This window comes from Canis lupus, chromosome 33, assembly GCF_003254725.2.
Source record: "Canis lupus dingo isolate Sandy chromosome 33, ASM325472v2, whole genome shotgun sequence".
Taxonomy (NCBI): domain Eukaryota; kingdom Metazoa; phylum Chordata; class Mammalia; order Carnivora; family Canidae; genus Canis; species Canis lupus.
This window is the reverse complement of record NC_064275.1, coordinates 27,924,296-27,936,591: the sequence shown is the minus strand read 5'-3', so window position 1 is coordinate 27,936,591 and position 12,296 is coordinate 27,924,296. Positions and strand designations below refer to the sequence as shown.

The 12,296-nt window shown below is 48.8% G+C and overlaps 1 protein-coding gene across 13 annotated transcripts in view; it reads right to left on the bottom strand.

Moving 5' to 3' along the window:
* The window catches only part of KALRN (kalirin RhoGEF kinase), a 659,950-nt gene that overhangs the window by 15,955 nt on the left and 631,699 nt on the right, over positions 1-12,296 (bottom strand). For all 13 annotated transcript variants that reach the window (XM_035710078.2, XM_025474776.3, XM_049105377.1 and 10 more), the window contains 6 exons: positions 9,501-9,528; positions 8,845-9,016; positions 6,261-6,382; positions 5,464-5,595; positions 3,876-4,040; positions 1,671-1,749 (listed from right to left, as the gene is read on the bottom strand). In XM_035710078.2, coding sequence (XP_035565971.2) covers positions 1,671-1,749; positions 3,876-4,040; positions 5,464-5,595; positions 6,261-6,382; positions 8,845-9,016; positions 9,501-9,528 — 698 coding nt within the window. The remainder of the gene's footprint in view (positions 1-1,670; positions 1,750-3,875; positions 4,041-5,463; positions 5,596-6,260; positions 6,383-8,844; positions 9,017-9,500; positions 9,529-12,296) is intronic.

The following is a 12,296-nucleotide window of genomic DNA, read 5'->3' as shown; positions in this document are numbered from 1 at the left end:
CAGATCAGAAACTTGATCTCACCTTTGGGAAATACTAAAACATGCACCTCTTCTAGCTAAAACATGCCTTAGCCTATGGCTATCAACAACAAATGCACGTCTTGGGAAGGAATTCAGTGGTGCGTCTAGGTGATATAAGCAGTTTCATTTAGAACCAGGTGGAGATTATACTAGAATCATACCTAGCTTCACAAAACTTCAATACAATGGGGCAAACTACATTTTAATTGCTAGAGCTTATTTTTTGACAAAAATTGCTACAGTGAGCGACCACATATGCTAGTAAAACAAACACAGGCTTCAGAATTGGGTAGCTCAAGGTTGGAACCTTGGCTCTACACTTACCAGTTGCGGGACCTCAAAATCATTACATAACAAAGCCTGGGTTCTTTTTCCCGGAAATCTACTCAAACACCACCTCACGGTGTGGTAAGGATTAGATTAAACACATCTCATATAATATCTGTATGGTATTTGGAACACTATAGATACTCAATAAGCATCATCATCAACATCGTGTAAATTTCCATTGGCCTTTTTTATTCCTCCCTCTATCCACACAAAGTAGAGTGAAGGTTGGTTTTTGAAGAAAGGTATAATGATGAAAGGTCATGAATTACATTGTGACTCCTACCTAAGAAATGGGAAAGACAAACATTTGGGCTCTCTCCACAATCTGTCACAATTACCCCACTTAGGAAATTTTATGCTTCATTGGGAGACGTCAATCAGAGGCACAGATGATGGTAATGGCCCACCGTTAGTGGGTGCTCTTTTATTTATACATCTGGGGAGGGTGGAGGACTTCCAAGAGACCTTCTCACCTAGACCACCTAGACCACGTGCAAACTAATGCACACATAGAGATGAACCTCCTTTTTGTTTCTTTCCATCAACTATTTTGTGAAACAGGTGACAGATTTTTTGTTTCATTAAAAGTCATATTTTTATCTTTTTATTTTTAAGGACACACCTTTCTAACCAAACTAGAGAGAAATAGAGGTTGTGTGTGTGTGTGTGTGTGTGTGTGTGTGTGTGTGTATGGGGAAGGGGGGTACCAGACTGGAAATATCCATAAAACAATGTGATTGGGCTTGACATATGGACATATATAGAGACCTGAACCAAGAATTAGTGGTTATACCTTCTTCTCAGGAATGCATGGAACTTCTAATGAAAAACTGACCACGTACTGCAAGTAAAGCAAGTCCCAACAAAAGTCAAAGGGTCAGCATCATATAGATCAAGTTCCTCAACTACAATGTGATTAAGTTAGAAATCAGTAACAAGATAATTTGTAAAAACCTCACAGTTGGAGATTTTAAAATATTTCTATTACAATTAGGTCAAAGAAAAAAAAAAATCACAGTTGACCTAAATGATAATGAAAGCGCCACGTATCACAACTCAGGAGCCGTTGCTAAAATAATACTTTGAAGTCTGGGACTTAAATCCATATATTAGAACAGAAGAAAGGCTGACAGTTGATGAGTGAATCCTCCGACTTAGTGTAAAAAAAAGTGCAATAAAAATACACATAAATGTTCTAATTTTTTCTTACTCTAGCGAGAATACATTTAGTAAGGAAAACAACACTAAAAGCAAGTCATTATTCTGATGTGATGATGTTAAGTGCTCACGAACGAAGGAAGTGAAAACAAGGTCATTACCTTCCAATTTCATTCAGCTCAGTATAAGCTGAATCAAAATTTTCCTTCCAAGAAATGGTGGCACCATCAGCAGCAGCATCTTTGGAAGAGAGAGAATCCGTTTATACTGAGGAAGTCATACAAGAATAAAGAAAAGGTCAACAGAAAAGCTCCTGCATGGCCCCAAAGCAATTCTCGTGACCAAATATGGAGTCTAACTCGGTGGGAAAATGCCAGGATTCTCTGAAATGTGATTTAAAAAAATATCATCAAAGGGGACGCTGTCAGGACAGAGTCAGCAACCCCCCCACCCCCACCCCTGTGCCATCTACAGAAACAAAAGAAAACTCGGGACAATCAGAGATGTGACCTCTGGGTATTTTAGAAATTTGGTAGAAAAAATTAAGAGAAAGAAAAACACATGGGAGGTCTAGAAAAGCCAGTGAGGATCAGGGCTGAGGGGGCAGCAGCCGAGGTTAGGGGACGAGTTACAGGCCCAGAGCGGGGAAGGAGAATGTGCTCAGAACCTCCTAACCGCGGTCACGGTCACTCTGCTGCGTCAGTGAGGGCTCCCGGCACTCTGAATGATTGAGCTTAGCCCCAAATACAGGCCTGAGCACAACGTGTGGCAGCAATACCTTGTATAATGTGTTCATTTCACACACACACACACACACACACACACACACACGTGCACACTCACACAAGCATGCACGCCGAGACGCATTTGTGCTGTCCTGGGGACCAAGTCTCACAAGGTGCAAAACAGGGGGCAGGATTTAGTCAGCGGCTTGGGAGGCGAGGACCCAGCGGGCCAGGGGCTCTTCCGACCCGGACGCCCTCAGGCCACCCAGAGCACAGCCAGGCTCACGCTCAGGTGCCTGTGTCTGTGGAATTCTGATGAAACAGAGACCCAGGGCCCAGGGTTCCCAGCGAGTCATGGGTCCAAGGGAGCAAAGCCGCTGGGAGGGAGCTGAGCCCCTGGGGACAGCCCCTCCCAGACCCAGCTAGGGGACAGGGGCTGGACGGTAGCTGAAGGCCCTAGAAGGCTTGTGAGGCCGCCCTGGACACCCTGGGATCCCCTTAGCCCAGAAACACACAGGCTTGTGGTCTCTCCAGGGCAGTGACCTCCTCCACCCCGACACACACGGGCCACTCCCTCGTGCCAGCACGGAACCCCAAACTACTTGGGGATTTCTTCAGGCTGACAAGTGTGCTCTTCCAAAATGTTCTTGGATGGGCGGCCCGGGCGGCTCAGCGGGTTAGCGCCGCCTGCAGCCCAGGGCGTGATCCTGGAGACCCGGGATCGAGTCCCACGTCGGGCGTCCTGCGTGGAGCCTGCTTCTCCCTCTGCCTGTGTCTCTGCCCCTCTCTCATGAATAAGTAAAAAAACCAAAATGTTCTTGGGACCAAGGTGGCTTGCTGAGACAGTGAACAGGTGGGATTTGTAAAATACTCACACCTAGCTAGTTGTAGGTGTATCTAAATTATCTGACACGTCTACATAAAAATGTACCCACCCTGAGGAGCGCCTGGGTGGTTCCGTTGGTTAAAAGTCGGCCTTTGGCTCAGGTCATGATCCCAGGGGCCTGGGATGGGGCCCCAGGTGTCGGGCTCCCTGCTCAGAGAAGAGCCTGTTTCTCCTTATCCCTCTGCCCCTCTCCCCACTCACACGCATGCTCTCCCTCTAATAATAATAAACAAAAAAAATCTAAAAAAACCCCGTATCCACCTCGAAAAAAGACATTCTGGGAAGGCTGGGTATGGGGAAACTATCAAATACTCTTTTTGATCCAGATCTTTCAACTGGGCTGCTTTCCTCTCCCAGTTTAAGTGGTGAATGGGGCTGAGATGCTTCGAGGCTCACTCCCGCCAGGAAGGGGTTCCCAGGGGAGGGGACGTTGGGTGTTCCCACCTAGGAAAGGGGGCAGATAGCGTCCAGGTGACTCCTGACTCCTGCCAGCCCCTCTCTGTTCCTGGAGACGTACTCAGGTGCTCAGGGACCCTGGTAGGCCCAGGGTAGACACGGTGGTGGGACCGTGGTGGGGGTGGGGACCTCACTTTTGCTCTGGGTGAAAAACCAGACTTTTCAGCAGGTGTCTGCAACTGACGCTGACTTGAGTCCCTCGAGCCTCTTACTTGGCTGAGCGGCCGGCCCATCCAGGTGGCCCCACCTGGCCAGGTGCCCCCCTCCGTGCCCCGGGGAACCCCACTCCGGGGACTCACCGTACTCCGGGAGTCGCACGAACTCCGAGGGCTCGCTGGGAAGGCTGATCCCCCAGGGGTTACTGGCGCTGACTCTGAACTGATAGGGGCTCCCGGGACTGAGGTCCTCGATGACCAGGTAGGTGTCCAAGGTCGAAGCTACCGACTGCTGCCAGGCCTGGGAACCTAGTGTGCGATTTCCGAGGAGCGGGGAAGAGAAAAAGCCAGGGGGACATCGTTGCAGAGGCCTTCGGCAAGCAAACAAAGGGACGTCGACACACTGCATTCAAGGAACAGTTGTGCTTGCTGCCTGGGTCACCTGTGGCCCTGCGGACGCGGGGGGCCCGCAGAGGGGGCGAGAAGGCCGAGGTTGATCGTGCAGGACTTACCGAAGGATGCGTGGCCACTTTTTAACGAGGCATAAAAATGTGTTATAAATAACAAGATGAAAGAAAATACGCATTTGGAAGCGGAAACAGAGGGGAGCCGGCCAGGCCCCAGCACTCCACGCGTGAACCACACTGTGCAAGGCGGCCGCGTAACCCTCTCCTTTCACTTTCACACTTAAACCGCCAGAAATCCCGCGGGGTTGGGAACGTGGGAAACTGAGGCTCAGAAAGATGAGATGATTTTCCTCAAGCCAAGTGGCATGATGGGCTGAGAGCTGAGCCGGCTGCAGAGTACTAGCCTTGCAGACGTGTCCCCTGGCTCAGCGCGACCCCTTCTGGGCCAAGAGGGGGAGACCCAAGAGCACAGCAGCTTCACAAAGATGCAGAAACCATCAGCTTTGTTGCGTAGACGAAAGAAGAGTTGAAATACTCTGAGTAGTGGCGAGTAAAACAAGTGATTTGGGTTCTGGGCACAAACAATTGCTGGAAATTCAGCTGCATAATTCCCCATGTGGTTCAGGGACGTGCTGTTAACAACCAGAGCCACCGGCAGCCTCTTGTGTAACCGATTCTTGCTAACAGGCCACAGGTTCGGGTGCTTCTAACTGCGATGAAGGTGTGCACCCTTAGCAGGTAAACATAACGAACTTACAAAAACGAATGGTTTTTAAGAATCATTATATGCACATATGTATATAAAATTTAGAGGTCACACAAAATATATATGAGATCTATATTTATATATGTGATCTCTAAATTTCATCTGGGGGTGGGGGGTAAAGCCCTGCTCGTGCTACCCTCGTTATCACTCCGCGGGAAGGATCAGGAGCCAGTGAACTTGACACCTGGGTCTAATGCCCACCCTGCCTCTTAGGAACTCCTGTCTCGTGTTCCTTAACTTTCTTTAGGTTTTAGCTTCCTCATCTGTAAAATGGGCCTGATTGCCCCATTTGTCTGGGTGATGGGGCTTATTAAGAACAGAAATGCACGCAGAGGCAGGCAGGAGGCCTGCCACACGTCACTATCACTTTGGCAAAAACGCCTGCTTGAAGCTAGAGACCAGAAGGAGGCTGTAGTCTGGCACTGAGGTCTTTACGCTCAGTTGGAAGACACAGGAAGGAACAGGCTGGAGGGCATGGAAGCAAGTAGTTTAGGACTCTGAAGGGTCTCCTTTTGAGAAAGAGAAGAAAGAAAAAGAAGAGTGGGGGAAGCCAGCGCACCTTCCTCTCTGTACTCCACGGTGTAACCAGAAATTGTGCAGTTGCCCGTGCTGGAGGGAGGCAGCCAGCGGAGGATCACGGAGGTGCAGCTTCTCTCCTGGGCAATGGGGCGGTTAGGGGCCGCTGGGACACCTTCGGGACAGAAATTACGGTCAAGTGCTATTCCTGCAGAACGTGGCATTTTACACCAAGGTTGCACATTACCTAGGAAACCATACCCTCCCCGTGTCTCAAATTTTTTCTCTGGCCTTCTTCACCAAGGGGCGTACCTTTCCCCAGGCCCTGGAGAGGCCCGGCAGATACTCCTGGGGGCTAGGAGTTCTTCCTTGGGCTAAAGACTGCACGCTGGACGTAAAGCTTGGCCAGAGGAGCCATGCAGGAAGGCATGGGGGGCCGCAGGTAGCTCTCAGCGAAGATTCCTTCTCTTTGCCTTTGCTGGACCTTTACTTTGGGATTTCACAATGGACCTTTTGTTCCCCAGGTCCCAGGGAGCCCTTGTAACGTCCACTTAAAATGTTTGATTAACACAAATTCATAGAAACAGGAAATAGAAAGGTGGGTGGCTGCCAGGGACGGTGGGGAGAGGGAACGGGAGCTGTTATTGAATGGATATGGGATTTAGTTTTGCAAGAGAAGAGTTCCAGGGATTGGTCATACAACAATACGAATGCACTCAACACTACAGGATGTACACTTAACATTGGTTAAGATGCTAAATTTCATGTTACAGGTATTTTACCATAATAAAAAAATATTTTGAAAGTCTAAAAAGCATTAGACTAGCAAAGAGCCTGTACCTTGCACTTTAACCGTAGCAGATGTAGACGTGGTGCCGTGGTCATTTGTTGCTATGCAGGTATAAATCCCACTGTCTTGGGGCATCAGATTGCAGATCTTCAGGGTGATTTCTCCCGAATCACTAGAGATACCAAAAAGATGCTCTTCAGACTCCAGGAATGAGACAATTGACTGCTGGGTAAAATCCCATAGAGTGGACACACGGTGCGCTGAGCTGAATCCTCAGGCCCAAAGTATCCTCCAGCTCTGACTTTCCCAACACACCTTGGGGGATCACCTTGTCTTTCTATGCTCCCATTTCTTTGTGGGGGGAAATTCTTGCCACCCTCATCTCCCATGTTTGTTGTATATCGGGTACAGGGATAGAAAAGGAATGCAACGAGAGAAGAATCAGAAAATGGTTTGAAATCTATAAAGTCCTATACGATATTACTGGTTTTATTACCACTAGGAACTTTGTCCTAAAATATTCTCAGCCTCACACATCAGTAACAAATGGTACAAGAAAATGGAGGGGTGGGACGCCCGGGGGGCTCAGCGGTTTAGCTCCTGCCTTGAGCCCAGAGCATGATCCTGGGGTCCTGGGATCGAGCCCCACGTCGGGCTCCCTGCGTGGAGCCTGATTCTCCCTCTGCCTGTTCTCTACCTCTGTGTGTGTGTGTGTGTGTCTCTCTCTCTCATGAATAAATAAATCTTAAAAAAAAAAAAGGAAAATGGAGGGTTATCTGGGTGGTGGAGTCGGTTAAGCATCTGACTTGGTTTTGGCTCAGGTTATGACCTTGGGGTCCTGGGATTAAGCCCCATGTTGGGCTCCGTGCTCTGCACAGAATTTGCTTAGGATTCTCTCTCCTTCTCCCTCTGCCCTCCCCCATGCTCTTTTTCTTTCTAAAATGCGTGAATAAATCTTAAAAAAAAAAAAAGAGAGAGAGAGAGAGAAAAGAAAATGGAATGACTGAGAATCAAGATACTTAAGTATTTCAAACTCTACTATGGGACCCTCAAAACAATTAAGTGAATTAAGGAAAGGACACATTTCACCACTAAATGCTAACTTCCCCAGTAGTCCCAATCGGGGGTCCAGGATATCACAAGGGAAACACTGCTCGGAAAGGGTGAAATGCAGCAATCACGGTCAACCCCGCTCCCTCCCCACAGCCTGCTGCTCTTTTGGATCCTCACCAAGCACTGACTCTCACACCAAGTTCCAGGGGTCCACTGATCTTAGGACCTGGCCATCCCTGGCCATCTTTGCTGGGCATACCATTTCATATGAATAAATTTTTTTTTTTTAAGATTTTATTTATTTATTCATGAGAGACATACAGAGGCAGAGGCACAGGCAGAGGGAGAAGCGGGCTCCATGCAGGGAGCCCGACGTGGGACTCGATCCCCAGGACTCCAGCATCACACCCTGAGCCAGAAGGCAGATGCTTAACCACTGAGCCACCCAGGTGTCCCCATATGAACAAAAATTAAGTTAATGGATGGGAGTTTGATTCTAGATGATTCTTTGATAAATGCTTAAGCACTTAGGGCTTGCTACTGCTTGTGCACTGTAAACAGCAGTACGCCATAAAGTTCATCCTCAGTAGCAATAAATAAATAATAACAGAATGATTTGGAGGCAGTCAACTGAGTTTTTTTTTTTTTTTTTTTTTTTTAATAAAAAGCCTTTCTGTGTAGAAGCATATTTATGGCTGGATTTTGTGTTTAACATTGCATATTTTGGAGCGAGTCTTTTTTCCCCCCTTCTTCTATGGAAATTGTTCTTAGGCTAGTGGAGGAATTAAATAGATCACTGTTTCACTGGAACCCCGAGGGACACAAAGGGAGCAGGATATTGGGATGTGAGACCCACATCCCTTCCATAGGTCTGGAGCCTTTGCCTCTACTGCTGACATACAGAGTGTCTTGGGGATCCTTCGGGAAAGATCAACCAACCAGGTGAATGTAAGTCAGTGACTGTCAAAGCTCTTTGACGGTATGGTTTATGCTTGACCTGAGAAATAAAGGTTTATGTTTCTATTTGTTGAATGTGGGTCTAGAATACAGTCTTTCCAAACTATTCGTGTAGGTTCAGGTGTGCCTGTGTGATGCTGAGCAGCGTGTGACCCTGTGCTGCGCATCACCCAGCTGTCTGACAGGCTCAGTGGCAGGCCGCAGTGAGTGGTGGGGGCCGTGCCCACAGCACGGCTGTGTGAGAGCACTGTCTCGAGAGCACGCTTTCATGAGCCACCCATGTTGGTTTTTTTTTAATTTTTTTTTAAATTTATTCATGAGAGACACACACAGAGAGAGAGGCAGAGACACAGGCAGAGGGAGAAGCAGGCTCCATGCAGAAGCCCGATGTGGGACTTGATCCCAGGTCTCCAGGATCACGCCCTGGGCCAAAGGCAGGTGCTAAACCGCTGAACCACCCAGGGATCCCCGCCCGTGGTTTTTGACTCAATTTCTCTCCTAGCCAAGGCCAAATATTTGTGCCAGAATAAGCTCCAAAGCAGCTGTCCTCCCGCAGAGGCGAGGTAACCCAAACAGCAGCTGCCCCGAGGTGCTGGGGGTGTCCACGTGGGGCGATCCACTTACCAGGAGGAGACGGTGTATGTGGCCGAACTGTTGTCAGTGTCAAGGATGTTCTGGTCTGGCCCCTTCCAGGTGATGGTGGGCTTTGGCCGTCCACAGACTTTGCACTGCAACGTCACTGTGTCCCCGAGCAAGCAGGTCACATCCACCAAGGGCACAAGGAACTCCGGGGCCACTGTGGTCCAAGCGACGTAAATCAACATTTAGAACAAACAGAACAAATAGTCATTTTACAACACAACCTTCTCATCCCCCCACCCCATGTGTGATGATTCAAATAACCTTCAGCTTAATACTGTTGGACCATCTGTGTCCCATTAAGAAGTATCTTACAAATAGTAAATGTTTATCGTAGAAAATCAGGAAATACAGATAAAAGAAGGAAAAGCTCCACGATGTCCTTCCTGGTACAGAGGTTACTACTGCGAACATTTTGGTCTAATCCATACACCTTTGGCTTTAATCCACACACATTTTCTTCCACAAATCATACGTGTTGCAAGTTGTGGTCTTTTCCAACCCAGCAGTGTATCCTAAACACCTTTCCTTGTCCATAGCGCGGAACTACATCACCATTGTGTACGGCCTCTTCCTCACTGATGGACTTGCCACATTTATTTAGCCAATCCCCATGTTGTCAATCCTACTTTTTAACTCACCTTCTTGGATGAAATTTGGATTTAAGATCTGAAAGACACAAAGAAACAGAAAATTGCTTAAATCCTAAACTAGTAAAAGAGAACAGGAGGGCTTTTTTTTTTTTTTTTTTTTTTTTTAACCCTAGTGAGTAAAAAAGAAGTACAGTTTAGGGAGATGGAGCCTGGAGTCCAGCCTTTATTGTTTGCGACCGTGTCCCCGTGGCAGTCCCCACCCCGGGGCACCTGCTCAGCCTTCCTCTCTACGCTGGTTCTGCACGTTCCTCTGGGCGGCCCAGGGCCCCAGGCAGGTGTATCAGGGCCCCAAGCTCTGCTGGCTGCAGCTGGCCTTTCCCTCTCGCATTTCCCTTCCTCACGGCTCTTCCTCCCGGTCAGATGTGTAAAGGCCGCCCTCCCTGGCCTCCTTCCACATGCACTCGAGCAAGGCATTGGTGCCGATTCTTCCCGGCATCACGGATTTTCAAAAACAGAGCACCTGATGTGGGCCAAACCGGAGGGGCCGTTGACATTAACCGATGACCTCTAACCCAATGGTTTCCTCCCACATGTAGCCCCCTCCCTCCCAGGAGGGGAATGTTCCCTTCAAGCAGCTACACGCGGAGCTTGTCTGGTGGGGAAGGTCCTCCCGTCCATCCTCTCCCCAGCGTGGCCTCCTGTCGCCCAAGCCTCCATGGGGCAACTTGTAAAGCACTGACCTAGGGGGTCTAGTCCTTTCGGCTGCTTAGGTGAGACAGACCCAGGCCCACTAAGCATCAGTCGCATGACTGGTTGGCAGAGGCACCGCGGGGGCTCTTTACACACACTGTAAAGGCCGCCTCGTGTCCCCATGGCTTGTCACGGAAGGTGGACTTCTGGCCAACTAGCCATGCCGAAAAGTCACCCCTTCTTGATTTTTCTCTCATCTTTTGTTTTATCGCTAAGCACACGAGTGCAGGTTCACCCTTGGTGGGGTGAACAAAACATGGATTTTGGAGTCAGAAAGTCTGGGGCTCACCTCCTTTGTTTCGTATGATAATCACTTATGATCTATTATATCATTTTCCTTCCCTATAAAATGGGGATAAATAATACTTGTCGCAAAGTGTTATTGCAGAGATCGAGTGAGAAATATATGTCAAGTGTTGGCACAATGCTTGATGGATAACAAGCGTTCAGTGACCACTTAAGTAAAGAAAGATGATCTACTGCCCTACGACCCAGCAATTGCACTGCTGGGGATTTACCCCAAAGATACAGATGCAATGAAATGCCGGGACACCTGCACCCCGATGTCTCTAGCAGCAATGTCCACAATAGCCAAACTGTGGAAGGAGCCTCGGTGTCCATGGAGAGATGATGGATAAAGAAGCTGTGGTCTATGTATACACTGGGATATGACTCAGCCATTAGAAATGGCAAATACCCACCATTTGCTTCGACATGGGGGACCTGGAGGGTATTATGCTGAGTGAAATAAGTCAATCGGAGAAGGACAAACATTATAGGGTCTCATTCATTTGGGGAATTTAAAAAATAGTGAAAGGGAATAAAGGGGAAAGGAGAAAAAATGATTGGGAAATATCAGAAAGGGAGACAGAACATGAGAGACTCCTAACTCTGGGAAACGAACTAGGGGTGGTGGAAGGGGAGGTGGGCGGGAGGGTGGGGGTGACTGGGTGACGGGCACTGAGGGGGGCACTTGATGGGATGAGCACTGGGTGTTATTCTGTATGTTGGCAAATTGAACACCAATAAAAAATAAATTTACAAGAAAAAAAAAAGAAAGCTGATCTAATTCTAGTCCTTTCCCTTCCACTAAGCAGCCTATTGTTACAGAGGCTTTTCTCCAAGTTTCTGTTGTCAAATTCTTCTCTGCTCCATAACGAAGCCAGACAGCTCACGTGCCTCCCAAATGGCCCATTGCGGCCTTCCTACTCATCTCCCTGTAACCACTCATGTCCTGTGTGAACACAGTTTCTGCTGCTGCTTCCCTTACGTGGGATCCACGTGAGCCCTTTGGAGCAAGATGCTATCTTCCCCCTTAGGATTCTCCTTGGCGAACCAATTGCCCACATATACCACTCCGGGTTCCCACGAGGTGAGCTGCGCAAAACTGCAATGCCAACTCTTGGGGCTGCGTGTCTTGAGACTGAGCACTACGGGGCCCTCTGCTAGTCTCAAAGGTCATGTGCACCACTGCCCGGCCTTCCTTAAAATCTGTGGTTCTCAATCTTTAACCTGGGCAGCTTGAAAAACATTAAAAGACCGATGCCTGGACCTCAGGCCTAGAGATTCTTCTAGTTGGTGTGAAGTGGGGGGCCGGGCGTGAGGATTTTTGAAAGCTGCTTGCAGTGAATCAACAGGCCGCCCTGGTTGGAGGGCAGCTGCTGAGAGCGCCCTCTATCCAAGGGAACCGGCCTCCGGGAAACCAACTCCCTGCCCCTGAGGCTCCTCTGGGGTGGGGTGGGGATATGTGGGGGCATCTGGTAGAGGCTGCTTTTCCCACACCTAAGAGACCCCTTCTAGGTGAGGAAGCCCAGGGCTGTGGCAGGGGGACAGCCAGGGAGCATGGTAGGCAGCAGCACGTCACTCGTGGCAGTGCCGGGGAGGCCACAAAGGTCTCCTCCAGGCTTAGGCGAGGCCAAGAGAAGGACATCTGGACCATCAGCTCACAGTCAAAGAAAAGGAGATAAAGAAGATTTTCTAAATGTTATCAGTGCTTATCACAGGGTGATGAGATCAAGGGCGGCTGTTCCCCCCTTCAGAAAACATTGTTACCTCCTCCAGGCTGCTGCAAGATTTTGCAAGATAGATGCCAGA